This window comes from Prionailurus viverrinus, chromosome F1 (assembly GCF_022837055.1).
Source record: "Prionailurus viverrinus isolate Anna chromosome F1, UM_Priviv_1.0, whole genome shotgun sequence".
In the NCBI taxonomy this organism is placed as follows: domain Eukaryota; kingdom Metazoa; phylum Chordata; class Mammalia; order Carnivora; family Felidae; genus Prionailurus; species Prionailurus viverrinus.
Genome location: NC_062577.1, coordinates 60,450,545 through 60,477,989, shown reverse-complemented (window position 1 = coordinate 60,477,989; position 27,445 = coordinate 60,450,545). Strand labels below are relative to the sequence as shown.

The window sequence follows — 27,445 nt, the reverse complement described above, 5'->3', positions numbered from 1 at the left end:
CAAATATTCAATCCATACATAGCACATTGCAAAGAGATACTGTTCATAAGAGAAGAAAGAATGGGTTGGAGAGGGGCAGTGGATTCTTTTCAGTTACAGGCTAGAATTCCAAGTGATTCTCTGGTGTTTTCCAACCTCATGGAAAGAAGAGAATCTAAGCAGAAAGACAACAGGAGTGAGGGAAACTAACGGGGAAAAAGGAAATATACCAGGTGGATCCTGCAAGAAAATTTACAGGAGAGAAAATAAAAATATTTAGTCAAAGTATGAAAAAGATAGACTCAGGGCGCCTGGGTGGCTCAGTCAGTTAAGCGTCTGACTTCAGCTCAGGTCATGATCTCCCAGCCTGTGAGTTCAAGCCCCACGTCAGGCTCTGTGCTGATAGCTCAGAGCCTGGAGACTGCTTCAGATTCTGTGTCTCCCTCTCTCTCTGCCCCTCCCCTGCTCATGCTCTGTCTCTCTCTGTCTGAAAAATAAATAAAAACACTAAAAAATTTAAAAAAAAAAGAAAAAGAAAAAGATATACTCTAATAAGAACCACAGAATTGCATCAAAATATTTCTTGCTTATAAAATTAAAAAGACAAAATTTTAATAATAATGCCTTATACTGATATGGGTATTGCAAGTGATGTACTCTTTGCTAATTAGAGCATAAATGGATGCAACTTGTCTACAAAAAAAATCTGTAATAAGATTAAGTTTTGCAGATATTAATTATTTATTCCTTTCTAGTTTATAGTCTTTTATTACTAAAAAATTACTCCAAAACTTAGCAATTTAAAACAGCAGTAAATAGGGGGTGGCTGGGTGGCTCCGTTGGTGGGGTACCACTTTTGAATGTGGCTCAATCATACAATTTAGTTCCTTTACCTTGTATGTCAGCAAAGGAGCAATGAGAAGACATCACAGTGTTAAGAGAATTTATTTTGAGAGAGAGAGAGAGGGCACGTGAGCGGGGGCGGGGAGGGGGGCAGAGAGAGAGAGAGAGAGAGAGAGAGAGAGAATCCCAAGTGGGCTCCCAGTGCAGAGCCTGATGTAGGGCTGAACCCACAGTGAGATGATGACCCCAGCCGAAATCAAGAGTCCGGTGCTTAACAGACTGAGCCACCGAGGTACGCCTCTCTTCCCTTTATACGAGCAGATAAACAGCTGTGCTCATTGCCTTAGAAGAAGCCTGTGAGTTGTTTTTTGTTTTTTGGTTTTTGGGGTTTTTTTTTTTGTATTTCAAGAGCCCAAGATTAGTATGGACTTTACACATAGAGGAAAATGCTTGTTAGAAATCGCAGGAGAATGCAGAGTTCTCCCTACTCCAGACCCAAAAGGGCCGTGTAGACAGAAATAAGGCCCATCTCAGCAGCAAGCAGACAAGGTGATGACCCAGGTTACCAAAGAGCAGATGGGTCCTCAGCCTCTCCACTTTGCACCACATAAGCCACCCCACCCGCCTGGGAACTTAGACAACACCTGAGCAAAAGGAGATGGGGGTAAATTGTCTGAAACTCAATTCTGCCACCCCATCTGAATGGAGCTTGAAATAGGGAAAGTTGAACGACAGAAAAATAGGGAAGGCTACATTCATTGCACACCTCAGTTTGTGGATTGATACTCCTGCTATTTGCTAAATGTTACTTAGTGGACGTTTATTTAATGAGCAAGAGAATGAATACATAAAACGTAAAAATTTGTACAAGGTCCAGCCTCGCCCAGGGCAGATGCATTTTGATGAGGCAGTCACAGGCAAGGTGGACTAAGGGGCACGGAGGCTGGGCTTCCAGAACTGTGGCTGCTCCGATCACAGGCAAGGGGGTGGGGGGCCGAGACAAACCCCTTCCTGCAGTAACCGGGCTATTTTCCTTGGGCTGCCGTCTAGGAGAAACGTAGGCTGGGCTTTATTCTCCTTAGGGTCCCAGTGGTGAGGGGCGCGCCTCCGCAAGAAAAAGGACCAGTCTCAGTTTCAGGAAACGTTCGTGAAGGCACTTAGCGTCGGCCTGAGAAGCAGGGAGCACCCCGCAGAGTTTAGCAGCTCAGGCTCCAGACTTTGCTCCAAAACCTAATTCCTCCGCTCAGCTCTAGACCCGCCCCTTCTGGGCCCGCCTCCTCGGGCCTGCACGATTGGCTCTTCCTCCATTTCCGGTTTCTGGAGCCCGGCGCTCTCGCCTTCCGGTGTCATGGCGGCTTGAGGTCTCGGCAGTCGGCGAGGCGGCTGCAGGCCCCTCCCTGCGGAGCTGCTGGTCCGGCAGGCGGGGATGTGACCGCGGGCCCTGCCGGCCTGCCCCGGGCGTCGCCTCAGCTCCCGTGCCAGCGCCCTCCGTCCGCACCGATGGCGGGGTCCGGCTGCGCGTGGGGCGCGGAGCCGCCGCGGTTTCTGGAAGCCTTCGGGCGGCTGTGGCAGGTACAGAGCCGCCTGGGGAGCGGCTCCTCGGCCTCGGTGTATCGGGTGCGCTGCTGCGGCACTCCCGGCTCGCCCCCCGGCGCCCTCAAGCAGTTCTTACCGCCGGGAACCACCGGCGCCGCGGCCTCGGCCGCCGAGTATGGTTTCCGCAAAGAGAGGGCGGCGCTGGAGCAGTTGCAGGGTCACAGGAACATCGGTAATTGCCGCCGCCTCCCTCCCCTTCTTGCCCAGGTCCCAGCCCGGTGGTACACCCCCTCTCTCAGCCTGGCGTTCCGTCTTCTGTGCTTAAGGCGGGAGGCGTGGGCCTGGCCCTCTCGTCCCCCGATCCTGGCCCTTTTCCCATCCCCCTTCACTCTGTCTGCAGGAGGGTGGAGTTGGTGGTCTGCCTAGCCCAGTGTCACGTAATAGATGCTCAGTTAAGTTCTGCTTTGCTTCGGGTCTCATCAGAAAATGCTGCACTTATCAGCATAGAGTTATCTTTCCTAGTGAAAGGAGGCCCATCTTTGCTAGATGTCTCATGTCTTGTATGGAAATTTTTGAATCTTCGCATACCAGTGCAAGATGAGAAATACTTCTAGGGCTTGTGATAAATGCTGTTAACTCATACAGATGTTCCCTGGTACATATTTAGCATGGATTTGGGAGAAATGACTCAGTATTAACTTAGGATCCCTTATGGAAGTAGAGAATTAGGAACACGTTATACTTCGACCCTGGTAAGTCTATGTTGCACGATTTAGGTATTCAGAATATAAGATAGGTAAGATAGGTAATGATTACTGATGATCGATCTGTGAAAACAGCCTTGGCTGTCCTTACGTTAACAGAGTGTATATAGTTAGTTAGAGCTTTGGCTAATAAATAAATGTCTTACTTCCGGCAAGCATAATCGATACGTATCTTGAAAGTCTTTTAAATGTCTTTTAAATGTTATTTGTTTATTCTGTTTTTAAGATTTAGATTATAGAGTACTATATTGCGATCAAATGCTTTACCCTTGACCTGTACCCCCCAGAGTGCTGTTTTGGATCAAGAACCAATCTGCAATTTTGTTTTCACCTGGTGTCACATCTGTCTTAAGAGTCCATAATACTTGGATTTTACTTTTAATCATTTTTGCTTGGTACCCTGAGTGCATATTCACCCATCACTGAATGCTTAGTGATACAGTTTGAATTAGTGTGCCGTCTTTAATATCTTTGAACAGTAATGAGCTGTCGAAGATTTTCTCATTTTAAAATAACCCAGTTGCCAAAAAAAATCTTACTTGGGAAAAAGAAATTACAGTGGAAGCTCGATTGCTCATCAGAGTTCTCCTTATCTAGGGTATCCCAAATTTGTTCTGCAGTTATCTGTGTTGCAACTTATTCTGAGTCTGGTTTTGAAAGCATTATAATTTGTTTCTTTTCTTTAGTGACTTTGTATGGAGTTTTTACAATCCATTTCTCTCCGAATGTGCCATCACGCTGTCTGTTGCTTGAACTCCTGGATGTCAGTGTTTCGGAATTGCTTTTATATTCCAGTCATCAGGGTTGTTCTATGTGGATGATACAGCATTGTGCCAGGGATGTTCTGGAGGCCCTTGCTTTTCTTCACCATGAGGGTTATGTCCATGCAGACCTCAAACCACGGAACATATTGTGGAGTGCAGAGAATGAATGTTTTAAACTCATTGACTTTGGACTTAGCTTCAAAGAAGGCAATCAGGTAAGAAATACTTTAATAATAGGAGTGCTTTGGTGGACACTTAGGGTATTTCTTTTTTCTTTTTTTTTTTAATTTTATTTAAGTTTATTTATTTTGAGAGAGTGGGGGGAGGGAGGGAGGAAGGGGTAAAGAGAGAGAGGGGGAGAGAGAGAGAATCGCAAGCAGGCTCTGCACTGTCAGTGCAGAGCCCCACAGGGGTCTCGAATCCACGCCACCGTGAGATCGTGACCTGAGCCGAAACCGAGAGTCAGAAGCTTAACCAACAGCCAACCAGGCGCCCTGACTCTTAGAGATATTTCTAAAATACTGAAGTGGCTTGGGGTCACGCAAATAAAAAGAATTTCGTTGCCCCCATGTGAAAAAAAGGACGTGTATTTGGGTTAGGTGGGGTAATGAACAGGTCATTACTATTACTGGCGTCCCCAGTGTTGGGGCTCATGGCAGAACGCATGTGACAGTTCTGGCAGACCCTCCGTTCTCCACGGTTTGTCAGCTCTTTGCAGAGTGTCCTTATTTATCAGCAGTGCCCAACAGGCAAGAGGTTATCTAAAGAAATGAGCAGCTGTGTAGAAACGTGCAGTTTGCCTGTGAGAACTGCTCGGTTAATGAACCAAATAACTAGGGTCGGCAAGGACTACAAATTTGTTGGCATTCGGTTTGGCAGTGGTTTATTACACGATTAGACAAGTAAATACGTGGTCGAGATGGCAGGAAAGTGAACAGTCTCTTATTGGTCGCGATACTTACTCTTCTTCAGGATGTGAAGTATATTCAGACAGACGGGTACCGGGCTCCAGAAGCAGAGCTGCAGAATTGCTTGGCCCAGGCCGGCCTGCAGAGTGACACGGAGTGCACCTCAGCCGTGGATCTCTGGAGCCTAGGAATCATTTTACTGGAAATGTTCTCAGGAATGAAACTGAAACATACAGTCAGATCTCAGGAATGGAAGGTAAACTGCACCAGTGCTTTCGTCCAGAATCCTTAATTACAATTTAAAAGCACGCAGTTTAAATTTTTTTTTTTTCAACGTTTATTTATTTTTGGGACAGAGAGAGACAGAGCATGAACGGGGGAGGGGCAGAGAGAGAGGGAGACACAGAATCGGAAACAGGCTCCAGGCTCCGAGCCATCAGCCCAGAGCCCGACGCGGGGCTCGAACTCACAGACCGCGAGATCGTGACCTGGGTGAAGTCGGACGCCTAACCGACCGCGCCACCCAGGCGCCCCAAAAGCACGCAGTTTATAATGAGTCTCACCGGGGCCTCTCTTTACTTCATCTCTCACGTCCTCCTCTTCCTGCGTTTTCGGTGCCTTAAGTGCTACTATTTATTCTCATAGATACAGATGTGCTCGTGAGTATTGCACGCCTGCTGATCTTAGCCTGGGGCCCAGTGCCTAGACTACCAGGAAAGTGCTCGATAAAATGAATACGTGCATTTTTCCAAAAAGGCAGAAGGGATTTCTGTTTAGTAATTTAGTTATATTACATCCTAAACTATTACTAATGCAACAGTACATAAGTGAAATGATGTTTACGTAAAGGTTTATAGTTAATGCCTCATAGTATTTTAATGCACAGCCTCGCTGAATTTCCTCGCAGTTCTGTGTGGATCATCAGAGAGCATATTGGTCATTCTTTTGCAAATGACAAACTGGAGGCACAGACATGTAAGCCACTTGGGGCAGATCGTACACCTGGATGTCCAGACCTGGGCCCCATACTCTTCTTCCTAGGCACAGTTTAGTGTTCTGAACGTGCTCAGTTCCACAGTGTTTTAGATTTACTTTTGTTCCGTATACGAACTATGCCGGTAAACTGAGTGCTGCTTAGAGCATTGTTGTTGTGGGAACATGGGTTCTAAATTCCAAATCCTTGACATAAGAATGAACTTTATGTATGTTCGTAACTTAGGAATTAGCTGTGTTTTCAAACGTACTGTGGGGCTGCAGTGTTGTGAGGGTGTCATTCCCCTTTAGGCTAGAGGTTTGATAAATAATACCATGTTTAGGAATCATTGGTTCTGATATTATGCAACAAGTGTTTTTTGAGTATCTTGTAATACATAGTTTGTGAATGGCTCTTGTACCACATAGGGTTTATTTCTTCTCAACCCCTAGTCTTCTATTTCCGGAAGTATCCCTGGAAGGAATGCTTTCATGGTCTCGCGGGTGTACCTAATGCTTACTTTTGGCAAAAAATGCTGCCATGCAAGTAAAACCAGAGTCATTGTTGCACGTTGGTACTTTCAGACAATCAAGAGGCTCAGCAGTCTTTGTTCGGTGCTATCCCAGATACAGATCAATTCCTTGTGTTAGTTTTGACTGTCTTTGAGACCGTTAGGCTGTATCTGCTTGGTCCAGAGCTGATCAGAACTAGGTGACATTCAGGCATTTTGTATGCAAGTTGGAGGCATGATGTGCGTTAATAAAATCCCGTGTTCACCCTTCCTAAATAAAAACAGTATTTTGTATTTTAATCACCTTCTGTGGAGGCAAAATTGCCAAACGAGTATGAGTCTGGGCTCTGAAGTCAAACTATTCGTATCTTGCCTCCGCTGCTTTCTAAGTTGTTTAGGGTAACTGAACCACCGTGTACTTTCTGTAAATCGAGGATAATAGTATTTTTCTCACAGAAGTGTTGAGGTTAAAAAATAAATGATACCACTTCTCAGCATAGCATGTTGCCTGTCGTAAGTATTCAGAAAATTTTAGTGATAAGGATGTTATCGGGCCTTTTTACTCGTGTCTACACTTCCACCTTCTGAGAACTCATGACGTTCCCCAGGATTTAAACTATGAATATGGCAGATCCAGATTTTAAATACTACGTTGCTTTCTTTTCATAGTTTATTTGTATCTGAAAACAAGTTAAAGACTCCTCACTAAGACACTCCAGCCCAACTGTCACACATTCATTGTCTCACTTTGTATTAAACTATGTTCTTATGTGGTTGCTTTGGCATTTGGTCGTGTTTGTTCATCTGGTAAATATTCATAGAGAGTGCCAGGTACTATGCTGGGTGCTGAGAATAGAGAAAAAAAAGTTCCTCCTCTAGAAGCTCAGAGTTACGCACATTCAGGTGGTAAGCTCTGAGAAGTGTTTTCTGTTGTGTTTTACCTACCAAATAGTACAGTGCTGTGTGCCTGGTACTCAGTAAATACAGACTGAGCGGAATAACTAAAGGAAGACTTCTCTCTCTTTTTTTAGGCAAACAGTTCTGCTATTATCGATCACATATTTGCCAGTAAAGCCGTGGTGAATGCCGCAATTCCAGCCTATCACCTAAGAGACCTTATCAAAAGGTACGTTATGTGTACTTTAAACTTCTTAAATGTGTACATGTACTACATGAATGTGGGGTTTTTTTGTTTGTTTGGTTGTTCGCTTTTACTGACAGGATTTACATTTTTTCTGGTGATCGCGTAGAGGCTCTTCTCGGCAGCCGGACGTCGGTCCTCTTGTAGCTCTGGCAGCCCCGTGTACTTGATGGAAATTAGGGTTTTGTGTGTTTTTTGTTTGTTTCTTCTAGGGTCTTTTTGAAAGTAGTTTAAAAAAAAAATTTTTTTTAACGTTTATTTATTTTTGAGACAGAGAGAGACAGAGCATGAACGGGGGAGGGTCAGAGAGAGAGAGGGAGACACAGAATCTGAAACAGGCTCCGGGCTCTGAGCTGTCAGCCCAGAGCCCGATGCGGGGCTCGAACTCACGGACCGCGAGATCATGACCTGAGCTGAAGTTGGACGCTCAACCGACTGAGCCACCCAGGTGCCCCCTGAAAGTAGGTTTTTAAAGAGAGTGTTTATTAACTAAAGACTGAGTTTGCTTTTGGACTACCAAAAAGTGTTTAAGGTAGCTATGCATTATACTTTAAATAATTACCGTGGAAAACTGTGGGGACAGAAATAATGGTTTTGTTTCCTGAGTAGGTCCAAAACATTAGATATTTTAAAATAAGACATCATGTGTATTATCAGGTAGTTGCTTTTTCACGTTTCTCTCATTATGGGCCAGAAACGAACAAGATAATTACTGTGTTGCAAAAGAGTAGATCTTTTGATCAAGTCAGTATTCTTTCTTTGGAATATTAACCCTACCACCTTCCAAGTAGGTTTTGGGTTTTTAGTTGGTTGGTTTTTTTTTGTTTCTGTTTTTTTTTTTTACAGCTTCTTATTTTGAAATAATTACAGATTCAAAGGAAGTTGCAAAAATGTTACAAAGAGGTCTGTGTACTCTTCACCCAGTTTCCCCCAGTGGTAACATCTTACATAACTGTAGTGCAATATCAAAACCAGGAAATTAACATTACAGTCCACAGAATTTACCCAGATAAGGACTTATTGCACTTATTTGTGTGTGTGTGTGTGTGTGTGTGTGTGTGTGTGTGTTTTACAAATTGGTTCTAAATAGCTGTTACTATCTGATTGGTATTAGATTTACAAGTTGCATTTTTCATAGAAAAGATGGCATTGTGAGACTGTGTAATAGGTTGTAACTTGGAAGTCAGATCAGATCATGTAAGTTCTGGTATTGACTTTGGGATTTTTTTCCCCTTGATTGTACAACAAGCAAATACTAAATTTGGAAGCTACAGAGAATTGTGATCAGCAAAATAGAAATTATAAACCTACTTTCTAGTGTTAGCACTTGGTATATTTCTTTTCGGTATTTTTCCACATATTTTGCTATGTACGCATGCAAATTATTTGAACCTTTTTATTGTAGAATAAAACACAGATATTGAAAACAAATGTGTAACTTAATGAATCCTTAGGAATACTGTTGTATCTATCATTGAGGTCAAGAAATAGAACTTTGCTAGCTACCCCAGAAATCCTCTGTCCCCATTCTAATCTTAAACCCTTCTTCCTCCTTAAAAGCAGCCACTACCCTGACTATTATGGCAATTACTTCCTTGTTTTCATTATAGTATGCATCTTTAAACACTATGGTTTAGTGCTGCTCTTCTAAAAAAATCCTTTTTAAGTTTCTTTTAATCTGAAAGGTCCTTTTCCATTTCCTACCCCACTTTCTCCTTATTTACTTGTTGTTCCCTTATTTATTGGGTTGTTGGCTTGCTATAGCTGTCCACAGTCTGCATTTTGCTGACAGTGTTACCCTGGTATAGTTTAATGAATATCTGTTTATTTCTTGTAAATTGGTAGTTGTATCTAGAGGGTTGATTTTGGTGTGTGGTGGGGAGCAAGACTACAGATAGTATTGTGTTTTTTCATTAAGGAGGCGCCTAACGTAGCTATTAGAAACTGTTACCATTCAGTGCTCAGATCCATTACTTTCTTAGGGTTTGTAGAATGGTGATGTTCTTATTCTGTCCTTCATGCTTCATTTGGTTAACCAAAGACAAAGTAAATGCTTGATTCTCTATTTACTGGTTTTCATAATGCGTTGATTCTGTCATCCTCCAAAGGGGATCATTCCCTTTTGAAAGTTCAAAGTATCATTATTTGGTAACTGCAACCCATTGCAGTTCTTATCCTAATTGAAGCTAAAATTGCCCATCTTTGATGAATGTCAGCATGTGTAAGTTGGATTTTGCAGACATTATTATCTTTTTTTTTTTTCAATTTTTTAGAAATGTTTATATTTGGGAGAATGAGAGTGCATGAGCAGGGGAAGGGCAGAGAGAGATGGAGACAGAATCTGATGCAGGCTCAAGGCTCTGAGCTGTCAGCACAGAGCCCGATGTGGGGCTCGAACTCATAAGCCGTGAGATCATGACCTAAGCCAAAGTTGGAAACTTAACCAACTGAGCCACTGAGGTGCCCCTGACCTTATTATCTTTTATAGCTTCCTTGCTATCTGGTGTAACAAGATGTTCCCAATTCATCTTATACATTTCCTGCCCCAGACCTGGAAATAGCCATTTCTCCGAGAAGCCTGATTTCTTTTAGTAGGAAGTAGTATTTTAAAACCACAATCTGAGTTTTGGGAATACTCATTGCTAGGGGTGCCTGGGAGATTCAGTTGGTTGAGCGTCCGACTTCTGCCTAGGTCATGATCTCGCAGTTCGTGAGTTCGAGTCCCGCATCTGGCTCTCTGCTGTCAGTGTAGAGCCCGCTTTGCGCTTGATCTTAGCCAAAAGGCCGAGAAACGATGCACAACCGGCTTTGGATCTTCTGTCCCCCTGTCTCTCTGCCCCTCCCCTGCTGGTTCTCTCTCTCTCTCTCTCTCTCAAAATAAGTAAATAAACATTAAAAGAAATTATGTGCTACTGGGATGGTCATTGTTTCTAGGCCTTTTAAGTGGACAGAGTTCATATGAATATTCCCCATTCAAATTCAAGACCACAGAGTTTTTATATAACTTTTATTTCACATCTCTTTCTCTTTCTCTGTCAGGAATTCTGGTTCTTAAGGACAAGGGGAATGTTAGAATATTTTATAATTGCTCATTTGTTTTATTCCACTTTATATTAAAACAGTCTCAGGATAATAATACTCTAGGAAGATTACTAAAAATGGTTATTTTTGCATATGCTTTTCCCATTCTTCCCCCATTTGAAAAATAGTTGTATCTGGGGGTGACTGGGTGGCTCAGTTGGTTAAGCGTCTGATTCTTGATTTTGGCTCAGGTCATGATCTCACGGTTCGTGAGTTCGAGCCCCGTGTCAGGGTCTGCGCTAATGGGCAGAGTCTGCTTGGGGATTCTCTGTCTCCCTCTCTGCTCCTCCCTCACTTGGGGGTGTGCGCTGTCTCTCAAAAAATAATAAATAATCGAAACATAATATTGTGTCCTAGCTATGTATCATGAGTTATTGAACCACTTACTTGCAAACAGCATTCGTGTATTTTGTAGATCAGTGCTCCAGGAAGCCATGCTGACATAGTTAATGTTGCGGTGAACATTAGACATTTTAATTGTCTTCAGTGGTTCCGTTTTCTTAAGACTTGACGATAGTCACAAAGATCCCTGTCTGTGTGTTTAGCATGCTTCACGACGACCCAGGCAGAAGAATCCCTGCTGAGATGGCACTGTGCAGCCCCTTCTTTAGCATTCCTTTCGGTAAGCTGCCTGCGGCTTTGTTTCTTCCTTGGTCATTTGACGGTCAGACATCAGGACTCCCTTACGTTCTGTTCCCATGCTCCTTTGCCTAGTGTTCATCCATTCATTTGGGGGAGTTTACACTTAACCATGTTGTATGAACCTCAACAGCCCCTCATATTGAAGATCTGGTGATGCTTCCAACTCCAGTGCTAAGGCTACTGAATGTGCTGGATGATGATTATCTCGAGAATGAAGAGGAGTATGAAGGTAACTGCTTCCTAAATTACATTTTAATTTTTTTCGTATCTTTTTTAACTCCTTATAAAGTATATTTATTTGTTTATTTTGAGAGAGAGAGAGCGCGCACGAATGGGGGAGGAGCAGAGAGAGAGAATCCCCAGCAGGCTCTGTGCTCACAGCGCAGAGCCTGATGCAGGGCTTGAACCCACGAACCATGAGATATAACCAGAGCCGAAATGAAGGGTCAGATGCCCAGCCGACTGAGCCCTCCAGGCACCCCTGCAAGAGACATTTATGTCAACAAATGCTTACAGTTTTGATAAATCGGAAAGTAGAGTAATGTACAGAGGCAGAGAGGAGAGGTACTTAACCCAGGTTGAGTGACCCGTGAGGGTGTCTCTATGGAGGTGATGGCTGAGCCTTGTTAGTAACCGCACTTGCTTGGCTAAGAGTCGAGGGATTGATGAGGAAATGGCATAAAGGTGAGAGATGAGAGAAAACGTGGCATGTTCTGAGAATAACAAACTGTTTGGTGTGGTTGTATCTTAGGATGTTTATTGGGGAGCGGTCAATCAAGGCCGAAGAAATAGCCGGGAATACAGATCTATAACAAACTCATTTGCTGTGTTAAAGAATTTGGATTTTATCCCAGAGACAGTAACACTGGAATATGACTCAAGAGAACCTATACCTCAGGGATAGAACAGTCCCTGGCTTATGAAATAAGTACTCAATAAATATTTGTGCTTGGTTGAATACAATAAAGAGCCATGAAAAAGTTAAAATAGGGGAGTGATATAGTCAGACTTCTGTTTTAGAAAGAGTGTTCTGGAAGCAGAGCGGTGAATGGGCTCAGGCAGGACCCAATTTAAAAATACCAGTTGTTTCATGGTAAACATTTTCTTTGTGGAAAATTAAAACCGTTACAGATAAAGCTAACTTGATCACACTGCACCTTTAAGGGTGATGTCCCTGGGCTCTATGTCATTATTTGACGAATGACACAAGTGTAATTTGTTTGAATCTGTAATAGTTGTGAGAATCTGCAGCCTCAGCTTTTCAGGATGCCTGTTAATCGGAAAGGATAGTCTTGCCTTCAACATTGTTTTAATCAGGTCATGATGCACCAGGGGCTCTAAATAATCTCTTGGTAATACCACTTACGTCCTTCGTGCCGATCTACTTACTGTCTTCAGCACCTACTTCCGTCTCCTAATTTTGTTTGTAAAATTCAGGCTTGGGCTTTCTTATATATATATTTGGGCATATTACGCCCCCTCTTTCTTTGTATTTTGTTGTATAACGCTTTATTCCTGCACGTAAATACATCGAGTGTTTACACGTTGCTATTAAATCTTAGTGTTTAAGAATCTCATGAACTAAAGTGTCACAGACAACATAGTAGCATTAAATACCTTTGTTATATCTGATTAGTGAGGTCGTCATCAGGAACGCTCACTAGTGTTAGATAAATTTGCTTAGCTAGAAATCCTATGTATTGGGACAACTGTCTTGGAATCTGGGTGGGGGTGGGACAGGACGTTGGATTTAAACCTTCCCCTTTAGACCAAAATAAATTCCAAATCAGGATTAAGATCGAGATTCCAAATCAAGAGAATAAAGGGAAAAATTATTTAACTTAATAGCTCTTAACACAGAGCTCTTACAAGTCGGCCCAGTAAATAGTGGGTAAAGGATATAGTTGGATACTGTAGTAAAGGGTATGTGAGTCGGTCTCCTATATTTCATTCTCATCTACTGAAATGCTCATTAAAACCACACAGTGAGGGCACCTGGGCGGCTCAGTCAGTAAGCTTCTGATTTCGACTCAGGTCATGATCTCACGGTTTGTGAGTTTGAGCCCCGCATCGGGCTCCATGCTGCCGGTGTGGAGCCTGCTTGGGATTCTCTGTCTCTCTGTCTCTCTTTCTCTCTGCCTCTCTGTCTGCTCCTTCCCTGTTTGTTCACTCTCTCTCTCAAAATGAACTTCAAAAAAAAAAAAAAGGCAAGATTGGAATTTTTTACTTAGAAAAAAAGCATATATGATCATATTTGCTTGTATAAGCTTAATAACATTTAGGGAAGGATACAGAAGAAACTGATAATTTTTGTTGTCTTCAGGAAGGGGAAGAAAAAAGCAATTGGAAAAGTGGGACGTATTAAATGCTTTGAGTTTATATTATCCTTAAGCTTAATTTTAGAAGGTGTAGAAAATGACCTCATTACTTAGATACGGGTTCCTGAATTCTTTGATGATTTAAAGTTTTTAAATAATGAATGCTTAGTAATCGAGCAATGTGGTTACTGTAATGTGTTTTCATAATCAGATGTTGTAGAAGATGTAAAAGAGGAGTGTCAAAAATATGGACCAGTGGTCTCTCTCCTTGTTCCAAAGGAAAATCCTGGCAGGGGACAAGTAAGTGGACGTTTTCATAATTTCAGAATTACTCAGAGATTACTAGAATTCTGAACAAATGTTGTTTAGTTCTGTCGAAAGATGTACCCAGAAACGTTGCTAGAAATTATGAGTTTTGCATTACGGATGTCCTTATTTTCTTATACTTTTTGCTTTTTTCCAAAGGTTCTGCACTAGGCGTGCATTTTTTTTTTAATCAGTTACAACTTTTCTCTTCAAAAGTATAAAATCTGCTTTCGAGCCGTTGTGAGCACCAGTGACACGAGCTGTACCATAGGCTAATTTAGGTCACGGTCAGCTACAGAAATACCGTGGCCTACTTTGTTCCGATTAGGTAGGGTGAGGAAACCATTTAGGTTAGGGTCTCATTATAATGGAATTATTGGTGCCAGTTTAAAGAAGGAAAGTTCACCGCCCGAGAATCCTGAAACCTGAGTTCCAGTCTCCGTGTGACCAGCTTTGTGACGATGATCCTTAGTTTTTTCATCTATGAAATGTACAGGCTAAAACTACGATTCAAAAATTTTTGACTAAGATTATTAGAGAAGTCTTTTGAAGATCTTTCTTCTACCTGTAGTATTTCTGCTTTTCTGGAACAGAGGATTATTTTATTCAGGGTTTCTCAGCCTCGAGCCTTCGTTGGGCGAGCTGTCACGTGCACTATAGGTATTTAGCAGCGTCCCAACCCTCTACCCAACAGATGCCTTCCTCCCACCCCCCTTTGCAGCTGTGGCAATCAGAAGTGTCTCTCAGCACTGCCACATGTCCCCTGCTGGGTGAAGTCACCTCTGGTTGTGGATTTTTTTTTAAATTTCTTTTTTAATGTTTTTATTTATCTTAGAGAGAGACCGAGTGCGAGCACGGGAGGGGCAGAGAGAGAGAGGGAGACACAGAATCCGAAGGAGGCTCCAGGCTCTGAGCTGTCAGCACAGAGCCCGACGTGGGGCTCGAACTCATGAACTGTGAGATCATGACCTGAGCCTAAGTCGGATGCTTAACCAACTGAGCCACCCAGGCGCTCCTGGATTATTATTTTTATGTTTTGGTTCAATATTATATGAAAATTCTTGGCAACTGAAAAAAGAAATGAAAGACATTTCGCTCTGATCTTAGTGAAAAATCATTGCCAAGGTAGTAGTAACAACATTTATCTCTTTCAGGGTTAGGAGCATACTAAATGCATCATTGCTGTTTGTTTAGTCACGGAGTATTTATTGAGCACGTATTATTATGTTCTAGGCCGGGGGATCCAATAGTGACACAACCAGACACAAGGATATGTAGCAATAAGTGCTGTGGAGAAAAGGTCTAAGGAGAAGAGGTTAAAGGAGTGCTGTGTGTGTGTGTGTGTGTGTGTGTGTGTGTGTGTGTGTGTGTGTGTGTCGGGGGGTGCAGTTTTCTGTTGGGTGGTAGGGAGGGGCAAGCTGAAGTTACATTTGAGTTGAAAGACAAAGGGGATGAGGAAAAGAGTTCCAGATAGAGGGAACAGCAAGTTTCAAGGCCCTGAACTTGCCTGGCAGGTTTGAGGAGGTTGGTGTAGCTCCAGCAGAGAGAGAAAGAGGGGGCATTACAGCACGTCTGCCTTAATGGAGGGGCAGATCAGGGGCAGTGAGCCTCGTGGGACTCCAGACACCTTTACTCTAAACCAGCGGGGAAGGTCTTTGGAGATTTTGAATTAAGGGCTAACCATGATCTGACCTGACATGAACCTCAGCAGTCAGTATGAGATGGAAGGCACAGAATAGAGAAACAGGAGGAATGTTTTTGGGTAAGAAGTATCCAGTCTTCAGATGATATGGAAAAACAGATCTTCGTCAGCGAGAGGAAATATGCTGTGTTAACAAGCTCTCACTGACATTTAGAGGAGAATGAAAACAGCCGATAGACTCGTGGAATCTCGGGTGGAACTTCTGTAGGTTATTGATACGTCTGTTACCTGGTTGGCAAAGTCAGTCTTCATTCAAATAATCGATTCAAACTAACAATACTGTTTGTTTTTTTAAAGAATGTTATAAAAGTCACTAAAATCTAAACTATGGAATGCGTCTTGTAATTAGAAAGAGTAGTCAAGATTAAATTGATACAATTATTTAATTTCATAGTAAATTATAAAAATGTTTTTCCTCTTTAGTTTGAAATGTTGCAATGTATAAAACTGGAGGTCGGTTATCTGTGAAGCCAGGAGCATCACAGAGAGCATGGCTCTCCTTCTGGAAGTGCACGTCTGCTCACTGAACGCTGGTGTGTGGACTCGGAAGTTACTGAGAATCAGGTTAAAAAAAATCAGAAAGAGCTGCATTGTCATTGGACGTCATCTTTTAACTTTCTTTTGTGTTCAGTGAAAAGGCCTATGTCACTAGAGTTAACTGGTACTCGGGTGCCTGGGTGGCTCAGTCCATTAAGTGTCTGACTCTTGGTTTCGGCTCAGGTTATGATCTCATGGCTTCATGAGTTCGAGCCCCACAGTGGGCTCTGTGCCGACAGCATGGAGCCTGCTTGGGTGTCTGTCTGTCTGTCTGTCTGTCTCTCACAAGTAAAATAAACATAAAAAATTGGGGGGGGGGGGGGAAGTGAGCAGTCACAGGCTGGGCATAGTGCTTTGTTTACCCATGGAGGAAGATTCAGTTCAAAAGTACTATATTTGGAATTGTCTCTTTTCATGCCCTGGAGGTTTCTATACCCTTCCGAAGCAACTTTGTCAAGTGGAAAGGGGAAATGGAAAAGGAGAATCTGCCTTGAACTTCTTGGTGGATCCAATTTTAGGAGCAGGTATAAGAGAATGCTGAGACTCTGGAAATTGATTTCCTTCAGATGGCCTATTTTTGGTTTCCCTTTGAGAGTCTGAGTGTCTAGGATGCTCGCACCCCAGTTTGAAGACTGTTGACTTAACAAATGAGCGAGTAACTGAGGAGGATGAGGCTGTTCTTTTTCTGGTTCACAAATTCATGGGTAATTGAGGACATGTCATTTCAAATTATTTCGTCTCCCAGTAACTTTTACTTTGGATCATCAAAAAGAACATAAGTTATTAGGCTGTATCCTCTACCTGTCTCAGGAAATCTGAGGCTCTGGAAAAGGAAATTACCTAGTTTTAAACTCTTCCTTATTGTAGTCACGGTTCCTACGAGTCTTGTAGGTATCGTGACCAGGTTTTCCTCCCGCCACTTCTGACCGCGTAGGTTGTCTTTGAGACGCCGTGGGAGCACACCTGGTCTCCGTGCTGTTCGGCCCTCTCTTTGGCCTCTGAACATGGCAAACGGATGTACACTTTTCACCCAACTTGTCTTCTGTGGATTTTTCCGAATGGAACTGAGTTAGGGAAATACTCTAAACCGTGCTCAAAAATGTGGTCTGTGGACCAGCGGCATTGGCATCACCTGGGAGTCTATTTATTTAAAGTTTATTTTATGTATTTATTTTTAAGATTTTTTTTAAGTGTTTTGAGAGAGAGAGAGAGAGTGACAGTGATCAAGTAGGGGAAGGGCAGAGAGAAATGGAGACAGAAACCAAAGCAGGCTCCAGCCTCTGAGCTCTCAGCACAGAGCCCGATGTGGGGCTCAAATTCACGGGGCATGAGATCATGACCTGTCGGATGCTTAACCCACTGAGCCACCCAGGCGCCCCTGGGAGTCTGTTGTAGAGACTCGGGCCCACCTTAGAGCTCCAGAAACCACGTCTGCGTTGTAACAAGGTGTGATCCCTATGTGTGCCCTAAATGATCCGTGCGTGTTCCCTAGAGTTGAAGAAGCCCTGTTGTAAAGCAGTCTTGATGGGAATGAAGCCACTTTTCTGTGTCCTCTTACAGGTCTTTGTGGAGTATGCCAATGCCGGTGATTCCAAAGCTGCTCAGAAATTACTGACTGGAAGGATGTTTGATGGGAAGTTTGTTGTGGCCACATTCTACCCGCTGAGTGCCTACAAGAGGGGATATCTGTACCAAACTTTGCTTTAATCAGTAACCTGAGGACTCTTTCCTGTTTCTCCTCCATTTCCTGGGTTATTGTATTCTACATCTGAATGCAGAAGTACCCCCTTACCATTTTAAGGGAATACTTTGTACATTTATTTAATCCTACTAACGTGCTCAAGCAATGACTGCCTTGCAAACATTTGGCACTGAGTAGGACAAGACCTCTCAGCTATACATTGAGGGGTTTTAGAGCATCCATATGGGCAACCTTTTGTTCTGTGCAGTAGGCCAAGTGCTGCTCTTCAGTATGTAACCTAAAAAGATACTAATTATTTCACATGATCATGAAGCAAGGATGAATGATATCATGTCATAGTGAACATTAACAAGTTTGTTAGAGTCGGTGACATCACTTCCAGATTATTCCTTTATGTTGTCAGGTGGTTCTTCCTTATCACTGATACTCATAGCTGGCACTGGATGTTCCCAGTAATTGTTAAGTGATTGTCCAGCAGCAATTACCTACTGTGTTCTTAACACTGAGTTACGAATTTTTTTAAAGGAGTACTGTAGTCCTGAATATTCCTTTAAAGAAACTGCAGTGAGCCTATCTACTTTTTTTTTTTTTAATTAAGGCTTTTAAAATAGAAAGCTGATGCTTGATCTTGCACAATTTTTATGTCTAGTTTGTATGTTTGAGTGAGTGTGCGGGAATGAAAGACTAGAGGAGATTTGAGTCGGCGTGCTTTCTAGTGTGAGTCTTGTGAGCTCATACAGTCTGTACCTGTCTCTTTCCTAGCTGTTTCATGTCTGTAAGACTTAGGATATATGTTTTTTGAGAGTTGGTCTCATAGAATGTAAATGAGAAAATAGTTCATTCCTGAGAGGCTCAGAACAAATGAGTCTAGACGGGGTTAAACTGAAACTCTTAAATTGGTTGGAACGAAGCAAAAGTTTTGCTACGCGTATCTTGCCCCATCCTCCAGGCTCCTTTAGAACCTGTATTAGCTCATCTTTTCTGTACTGAATCTCCTGTGATCATTGTAAGATTTCTCAAGATCGAGTTCTGTTTACTCTGATGGAAATTGAAGTGGGTCAAAAAGAAAGAAGTAGATGTTCAGTGAAGGGAAAGGGAAAGAAAAAAACTAGGCAAAGAGAAAGTGGCTAATCCGGGATTCTTGTTTTCCTTCCTCTCTTTCTCTGCCATCGCCCTCCCTCTACTGCTTTTCCTTTTCCCCATTCTTTGCCTGCCTTCGTGGTCCAAGAAAAGCCAGAGGGGTGGCATCCCAGACCGTCTGGCTTCTGCCTGCAGGGAAGCTAGGAAAGGTGTAGCTCTCATAAGATGGAGGGAGAAAGGAAGAAAAACTCATCAAGAATTCATGAAAGGATTTACAGCAATCCATTGTGTCCCTGAGCACAGGATGCTCGTGCGCACGCTTTCGTGGACCTGGGTTGATTACATGGTTTTAGGAGTGGTAATCATGGATTCCTCCCACGTTACGGTAGGTTGCCTTTAAAGGTTTAAAAAACTTGGGAAACCTTTTTAAAGCACTGATTATACAAAAAAAAAAAAAAAAAAGGATACAGGCTAAGAATTTTTTTCTTGTTTCCTTATCTAAACGAAATTAAAAATGTTTTTTCCTAAGGAAAAAGCCTTTAATATCTTTCCCTGCTGGAAGCCGCTTCGTACAGTCTGTGTGTGTTAACGAGAGCCCAGCTAAGAATTTACATTTTAGAGGATGGATTCTTTTACCCTATTCAAACACTTGCTATTTGACATTTGAGTTATTTACAGTTATCATAATTATTCAGGACTCTCCCTTAATGTTTATTATGAAGCCGAATTTGGTATAAAGAGGCGGATTTATGAATTGCCTGAAGGCCTTGTGGCATCGTCCCCAAGGGAAGATTAAATCGTAAGTGCCCTTAGAAGGAAGATGTGTTGTTTTTCATTCTGGCCGTCTCAGAAATTGATTAGCTGGTTTGTTTTCAAATACAAGTTCAAGAGCGTATAACCAGTTCTCCGGAAAGGTAAACTTTCCTAAAACATAAATGTTTATGTGGGTAGCAGCTTCCGTGGTGATTAAAAACGCCAGGTCCTTCTGTGCATACCGATGAACATGGAATACAAGTGAATTCTTTTAAGAGCAGGCATCCCAGGTCGGCACCTGTACCTTTCTCATCTGCCTCCACCCCCACAGAGAAGAAACCCTCACAAATAAACTGCAGGGAGGCTTCTAAGCTTAGTGATGCCACGTGCTGCTAGCGTCGTGATGCTGAATGTCACGGCATTCTTCGTCTTCTTATTGCCGATATATTCATACCTATATGTAGTGTTTGACACTGTAGAATTTTATTACAGAAGATCCTAACTAGATTTTCAGGGGGCCAAGGGACTAACTGATGAGCCTGAGTACCGTGCATTGAATTAAATATTTTATATTAAAGCCACCAAATTGAAAAAAGTTGCCTCCTGTGATGTAAATTGTGATTTTATAGCTTTTAGCCCATTACTACCAAAGATGACGTTTGCAGATTCTCCCTCCCTCCCCCGATACTGTAAGAAGTTTAATCTTACTGTCTTTCTCAAACCTGAACCAAATATTATCAAAAGATGCGATTTTTATGATTCTTTTAGGGTGAAATATATACACACATTTTGATTCCTCGAAGTTGTTAAAAACCTAGGAATTTTCTTTTTGAGAGGTAGGGTAGAGAGGTGCGGATTTTTGTCACTTAAACCTTACTCTTTCGGACAAATTTTATCTCAGGTAGTTTTTCTTTCCCTAAGTTAGTGTCTCTGCTTCCTTCCCTCTTGTCTTGCTGGTTCCTCATTCTGTGGTATCGTCACGATACACTCTTGGCCCAGAAAAGACATATAAACCGATCATTCTGGAGGAAATCTTTGGTCCTTTGGAAACATTTGGGGGAGGTGGCCAGCTGGCCACTTTGAAAACTTGAATGCTCTCTTTCTAGGAGAGCAGGTGGAGTCAGACACACCTCGTTAAAAGATAATTGGCTGCATTTTAAAGTTGCCCTCTTGCAGTAAGAGATTGCCCTTATTACCACTGGATGTCTCCCCTTTTTTGTGGCCATCCGTGTAGCAACTCTGTAGAGACATTCCCTCTCTGTTCCGCCTTGAGCCCAAACTGGCTGCTTTTAGAACAAAAACCGTAAAATACAGGTTTGCTCCTCCTTTCCCTTGTTTTCACTGAGACAAGTATTGCCTGCCTTTTGGTACTCAGCTGCTAAAGCGTGCGGAGATACGTTAAATTAACCTTTAAAGGAAAAAAATATCCTTGAATTCTTGCCTTCTAGATTCATGTTCCTTCTACTGATATTTTAACCTCTGAGCAGATTTGTGATAGGGAGTGCTGGCTGCCAGAAACCGTGCTGCCAGGTGGAGGAAGTCGAAGAGAGACTATGGCCATAAGGTTTGTTTCGGTTTTATCAGGCTGGGCTTACCCCCTGCTCAGGGCATCAGTTACCCTTCTGGAATAACCGAAACAGTCCTGGCACTCTGGTGCCGCCTCCTGGCTCCTTTGGGTGTGTTCATCAGATGCAGGGAACTCCCATTTTGTCATCATTTTCTTCTCAGGTCTTGTGTTCTGACTTCATTAGGCGTATCTTACATCATTTCTACCGTCCGTTTTCCTCCGCAGCATGACATTTCAGTTGGTGTCATTTATTATGAAAATCAGCGCCAGAGGAACTGATGGTAATTACAATAACATAGTTACTGGGTGAGGGCGTGGGAGAGACACTCTCACTGTGTGTTTCCCCTGGAGTTTTACGCAAGGGTCCATGCTAGGTGGCTTTATTCAGATTAGGGTACAGATGGAATCGTATCACGACTAAATTTTAGTCTGGTGGGTGTGTAGACAGTCAAAGAATTAAGCAAGTGCCTTGTGTTTCCTGGAAAATATTAAAACTCATTTGGGTGAAAGCTCCCAGATGATGCTAATTTCTTGCACCTCTGCCTTTTCCTTGGAAGAACTTTTGGATGGAGTCACATAGTATAAAAGTCCAGAATGTCCTTGGTTTACCTTTTTACGTATGTGTGAAACTATTCATATTTGATTTTTTTCCCCCCAATATTGCATATGATGGAAAGCCAGAGTTAGCTGGCAGAATCTAATTCTTCCTGGGACCTCGTTCCATTTTTAACGCTAGGTTCCTTCTTCAAATCCTACTGCTCTCGCTCTCTGATAGAATTTATTTCCTGGTGGGTATGGTCACACGCCGACCAGCTTTTGGTCATGATTAGCTCAAAGGAATTTCCATTTCTTCTTCAGGTGCTCAGTAAGGCACCTTTACTTGAGATGGTAGTCCTTCCAAGTGAGTGTTACTAGTAAGCTTTCACCATGAGTGGGAAGATGTTGAGTCTCTGTAACGTGGAACTCTTCTGAACCTCTTGTGGTGTATTTGGATAAGTTACATTTTCTTAGTTACAGGGGAACATGCATGTTTCCATTTTTAGAGTATCCAGAAATTTGAAGAATTTGTTTGGTTTAAGGTTAGCTGCTTCTCTGCCTGATCATGCAGGACATTGTGTTTTGTTCCCTTAGCCACCTCTCCCACCTCAGTGTTTTTCACTGTTGTTTTTAATTGTAGGATGATCAGTAGATTGACACAGTGGCATGTAATCAACAGGTACTGTGGATATTTAAGAAGGAGATAAACAGTTGTAACTATTTTTGCTGCAATTTTATAGGAGAAATGGGCTATAAAAGAAATATCTATAAACCAGAGAGCATTTAGGAAATTGTATATTTTATAGGTGGTAATTAAGGTGATCTTCAGGATATAAGATAGAGAGTTTATGCAACTTTTGTTTTCCTGATGTAAAGTTTTTATTCATCTTCCTATATACAGCTCAGCACTTTCGTTGTCCCTTATATTGCTTATGAGGATTAATGTTTTAAATTCGCTGTGTTTGTGCTTTTCAGAGAGTTGTCGTAATCATGCGGTTACGTTTATATCCCCATAAATGCTGGGATTCATGGGAAACTGATCAGATGACTGCCCGGGTGTTATTTCCTATTCAACAGAGTAACTTCCACAGTACCCTAAAGGAAACTGGTGTGTGTTTTATGACCTAGGTTCCCAGTACTTTCATTTAGAGGCAAAGAGAAGCATTCTATCTTACTTGCCTTACCCGACCATCAATCCTTGTTGTGCAGAAGAGAGCTTATTTTGTTAGACTCTCGACTGTCAGCAAGAGAATTATATCTAGTCACTGTCTCCCAGTTTGCAGCTGCCTTCCCTTCCAAGCTCCCCTCTTACTGGTACTCACAAAGTCAGGACTGTGTTAAAAGCAGACGTGGTGAGGTGTTGTAAATCATGCGTACGGACGCAGAATCCCTTCGGTTATTGGAATTCTGTATCGCTGTGTGATTTTGTTAGCGTGGGTTGTCAGAAATCTGCCAAATTTAAGAGTCAAGAAGAGAAAGAAAAGGAATAAAAGAGGTGAGGGGAGGAAAATGGCTTCCTTACTGGTATTAGTAATCTCCCATGTAGCTTATGATCTAAAAGTGATCATTTATTTTGAAAAATCCAGGTGTGGTGCTTGTAGCATAGAACAGAACATTGCGTTTCCTACACATTCCTCATCGTTGTCTCCCCAGAAAATTATTTTTAGGGTTTATAAACCCAGATTAAATATTCATATTCAGTTTGGCTTAATTTTTAAAAACAAATATTTAAACTCCAGTTTTTGTGTTTTTGATATACATCAACAGTCATGCAGACCAAGGATCGGAAAGAAACCGGGGATTAAGCATCTCTGCATTTCCCTTTGCACATTGGGTACAGGGGGTATTAGTATGCACCAGCCGCAACGTTCTAGCACCTTATGGAAGTAAGTCATGATTATTTATTATAATTAAAAAAAAAAAGTTCAGTTGCATCTCTGTAGAATACTCACTCTGCAGAGTGAAGCTGTTCTGTCTTTTCCAGCAGGATTGACTCTTTCACTCTTAAGTCTTTATTGAGAAAATCTTAAATGGTTTAACATTCCTTTATATCCTCTTACCAGTGTCAAATGTGGGGCAGAAGGGAGATTTTTTCCCAAAAGGGGTTCCGTCTTTGTTACCCATTGGTCACTCTTCGAAATCCAATCACGATCAATAGATTTTAACAGTTGATGGCTTCCTCTGTCGGCACTGGAGCGGTTGGTTGTGAAGGTTATCATCTGCTACTCTTTTCCCTCAGAAATCTGCACTTGCCGTGTTTTGGATAAGAAGGTTTGGTGGGACAGAATGTGAAAGATCACTCAAACCAAAGCCAGTTAAAAGGAGTATTCTCTCCTGTTGGTTTACCTCCACCTCGGATCTACAAGGATATTACAGTACACAGTGAACAGTCTGTAACATTTCTACCAGGTTTTCAGTAGCATATCGGTCTTGGCATTTCTTGGCACTGTGGTTCCCTGTCCTTGGTGATGTCTTATTATTTGTGAGTTTTTGTTGGTTGGGTTTTGTTTTTGTTTTTGTTTTTCTTTTAATAACTAAATGGGACTATAAATGTAGATGTGTATCAGTACCAAGAAGTCCTTTTCTGGAATCCCTAAATTCCTGATTCCTACTCAAGTCTTTTAAACTTGTTTTTTCTTGCTGAGTAGCAAAGAACTTTTATTTTTCACTTTCCTATATACCTAAAAAGTATGGACACTGCGTTTCAATGGACCGTGTTGCGTACAGTTTTTTGCCGAAAACTTTTTCTGTAAACACAATTGCCTTGTTCAGTTTTGTTGTAAACTGACTTACCGTAAGATGCACTGTTGATATGCTTTCTGATGTGTGTTTGATAAGGGTGATAAAATAAAGCTTAAAAATAAAGGAGTTGTGTTTTCATTTCAACTATTCCTGCATTTAGTGTAAATAGTCCAGTTTAGATAATAGGTAAATACGCTTATTTGGGGGTTTCATTTTTACTAGGAGCTACCATTGAGAAATTTCCATGTAGCCTCAACCATTTCTGAAGAAGATGGTTTTTCACTTACAGAAGTAGCGTGACGGTGCTGAAATGTAACTTTTCATTTTGGGATACATGTTCTTGATACCGTAGAAACAGGCTTCTCTCCTGGAAGGAACCAGAATTCTTAGTTGGAAGATGGGTGTTCTAATCTTGGTTCTTTTCTCAAGTCGGATGGCTTTGATCGAGTGACAGGTGACTTAACTTCTGACAGTAGCAGTATTTTCTTGCCATTATTTTTATACTGGAATCAAATGAAATAGTAGGTTCAACAGTAATCCGGTCATCAGTTAGGAGCGTCTCCTAGACGATGGTGCTGTTTTAGGTAGTTTATAGATGGAGCCTCAGGCCCCAAACTCGCAACTACGCAAACTCGCCCAGTTTCTCGTAAGATTTAGGAGCGGCGGTCACATCCTGGTCTGTCTGCAAGCATCGCCCTTTCAGGAAGCCTCCAGACTGGTCCGGTCTGGGCGGGCAGTTCGGGTGAAAGGTGCTGTTGAGAGGCACACCCTACTAGAAGTTTAAGAGCTCAGACGGACCAGAGAAAATGAACGTTTAAATCCGCAACTGCACCCTTGACCCGTGAAACGAGTCACCTGGGAGGGCTTGTTGGATTTTGGATTACGGATTACGGATTACCCCAGCCCTAGACGACGACCGTAGTTCTCGGGGGGCCCGAGAATGTGCGTTTCTAACAAATCCCCAGGTGACGCGTTGGCTGCTGCTGCTGGTGTGGAGACCACGGCCTCGGTTGTAGGACTGGAGTCAAGTAGGCCAGACCCCAGCGCCGCCCGGGGCTCGTTCTCAATCCCCCTTCTCCCTGATGGCTTCGGCAATGGTGGCAACTGAGCACTGAACTTCCTGCCAGGGTCTGTACTAAATGGTTTTAGCGTGTTGCCACCCCCACCGCTCGCCCCGCCTTGGTCGTCGCAACAATCCCGTGAGGAGGGTACCCAGTGTTCCTTCCATTTTACGGTTGGGGAACCGTCTAGATTCTCTTGCTTCCTGGGGTTGGTCGTACCTCCCCCTGTCGGATCACCTTCCACTCAACCTGGCGACTCCTCTCAGATCATCCTTCCCTTCCTGTCCTACCACTTAGGCTAGTTCTTGATCTGTTCTCCTTGCCGTGGCTTCTTACAGGCTCCCCAGGTCCGGTCTCGTGTCCTCCAGTCCCTCCTTCGTAGAGCTGACCTTCTTCACGATGAAGAAAGCCTGATCGTGCCACTCCCGTTCGCCCTCAGAGTCACCCCTAGTTCCCCTCAGGTTGGCACATGAGACTTCGCAATCGGGCCGCACCTAGAAATCCTGCGTCTCCCGTCTCTGTCCCTACTTCTACTCTACCCTTCGTCTATACCGGATGACCCGTACTTCTGCAAGCCCCATGCTCTCTGCCGTATATAGAGCCTCTTAGTAAAATGCCATTCGGCTCTGTGTCCCTGCCGGTGGTCTGTGTGATGAAATCAGGTTAATCTTTTAAAACTGCTCGGTTGTCACTGTTTATATTCCCATCTGCTTAAACTTCCGTATCTGGGGCTCCTGGTTGGCTCAGTCGGTTGAACATCTGACTTCAGCTCAGGTCACGGATCTCACGGCTCAGGGGTTCGAGCCCCTCCTCGGGCTCTGTGCGGACAGCTCAGAGCCTGCTTTGGATCCTCTCTCTCCCTCTCTCTGTCCCTCCCCCACACGCACTCCGTCTCTGTCTCTCTCTCAAAAGTAAACATTAAAGGGGCGCCTGGGTGGCTCAGTCGGTTGGGCGTCCGACTTCGGCTCAGGTCATGATCTCGCGGTCCGTGAGTTCGAGCCCCACGTCGGGCTCTGTGCTGACAGCTCAGAGCCTGGAGCCCGTTTCAGATTCTGTGTCTCCCTCTCTCTCCGGCCCTCCCCCGTTCATGCTCTTTCTCTCTCTGCCCAAAAATAAATGAACATTAAAAAAAAACAATGAAAAAAAAAAAAAAAAGTAAACATTAAAAAACATTGTGTATCTGAACAATCGAAATCCTCGAGTCCCTTCTTAATATGAGTATAGTGAATTTGCTAAGCAACTTTCCAGTTGAAACACATGCAGTGTTGAGGCACCTGGGTGTCTCAGTCGGTTGGGCGTCTGACTTTGGCTCAGGTCATGATCTCGCAGTTCGTGGGTTCAAACCCCACATCTGGCTCTGTGCTGACAGTGTGGAGCCTGGAGCCCGCTTTAGATTCTTATCTTCCTGTCTCTCTGCCCCTCCCCCACTCGCACTCTCACTCTCTCTCCCTCTCTCAAAAATAAACATCACACAAAAAAATTAAAAACATGCGGTGTTTTATTGTAATTTCTAGCTTTCTCCACCATTCTGCAATTTTTAATAAGACTTCTCGACTTACAGGTTGGAATGTGAGGGGATTTGCAACACATAATTATTAACCCATTTTCAAAGGTCCATTTTCCATGCACTATACCTAGTATTACATTAATAAATTATATCTGCCTGTGTTTTAGAAATTACATATAATATCTATTTTAATATCTTCATTTACATATGAAATAAAAGTAATACTCAGATCAGTTCAAAGGAAAGTAAGTGATGAAGGCTGCACATTTCAATACCAGCTAAATCAGATGTCTCCCAGAGTTACGAAGATCGGGCCACCGGCTCTGGGACACGGACCTGTAAACAAACCTGTTCAGTTGAACTTGTAAAGCAGGGGGAGCGTGGTGATTTTTCCTGTTGGAAAATACCAGACCAGAAGCAAAAGATAGCTACTTTACAATTAAGAACATGTACATTTAAAAAGAGATCAGTGACACATTGAGGAAAATAAA

The 27,445-nt window shown here is 42.8% G+C and overlaps 1 protein-coding gene across 2 annotated transcripts; it reads left to right on the top strand.

Moving 5' to 3' along the window:
• Positions 1-2,146: 2,146 nt before the first annotated feature.
• On the top strand, positions 2,147-24,509 carry UHMK1 (U2AF homology motif kinase 1). 2 transcript variants are annotated; one of them, XM_047840574.1, is made up of 8 exons: positions 2,147-2,590; positions 3,809-4,101; positions 4,859-5,050; positions 7,310-7,404; positions 11,046-11,122; positions 11,273-11,371; positions 13,672-13,760; positions 17,566-24,509. In XM_047840574.1, exons 1-8 carry the CDS (start codon positions 2,323-2,325, stop codon positions 17,710-17,712), a joined length of 1,260 nt encoding a protein of 419 aa, XP_047696530.1. In that variant the 5' UTR covers positions 2,147-2,322; the 3' UTR covers positions 17,713-24,509. The 2 variants fall into 2 exon arrangements, with proteins under 2 accessions (XP_047696530.1, XP_047696531.1); XM_047840575.1 differs by lacking the exon at positions 13,672-13,760.
• Positions 24,510-27,445: the final 2,936 nt, after the last annotated feature.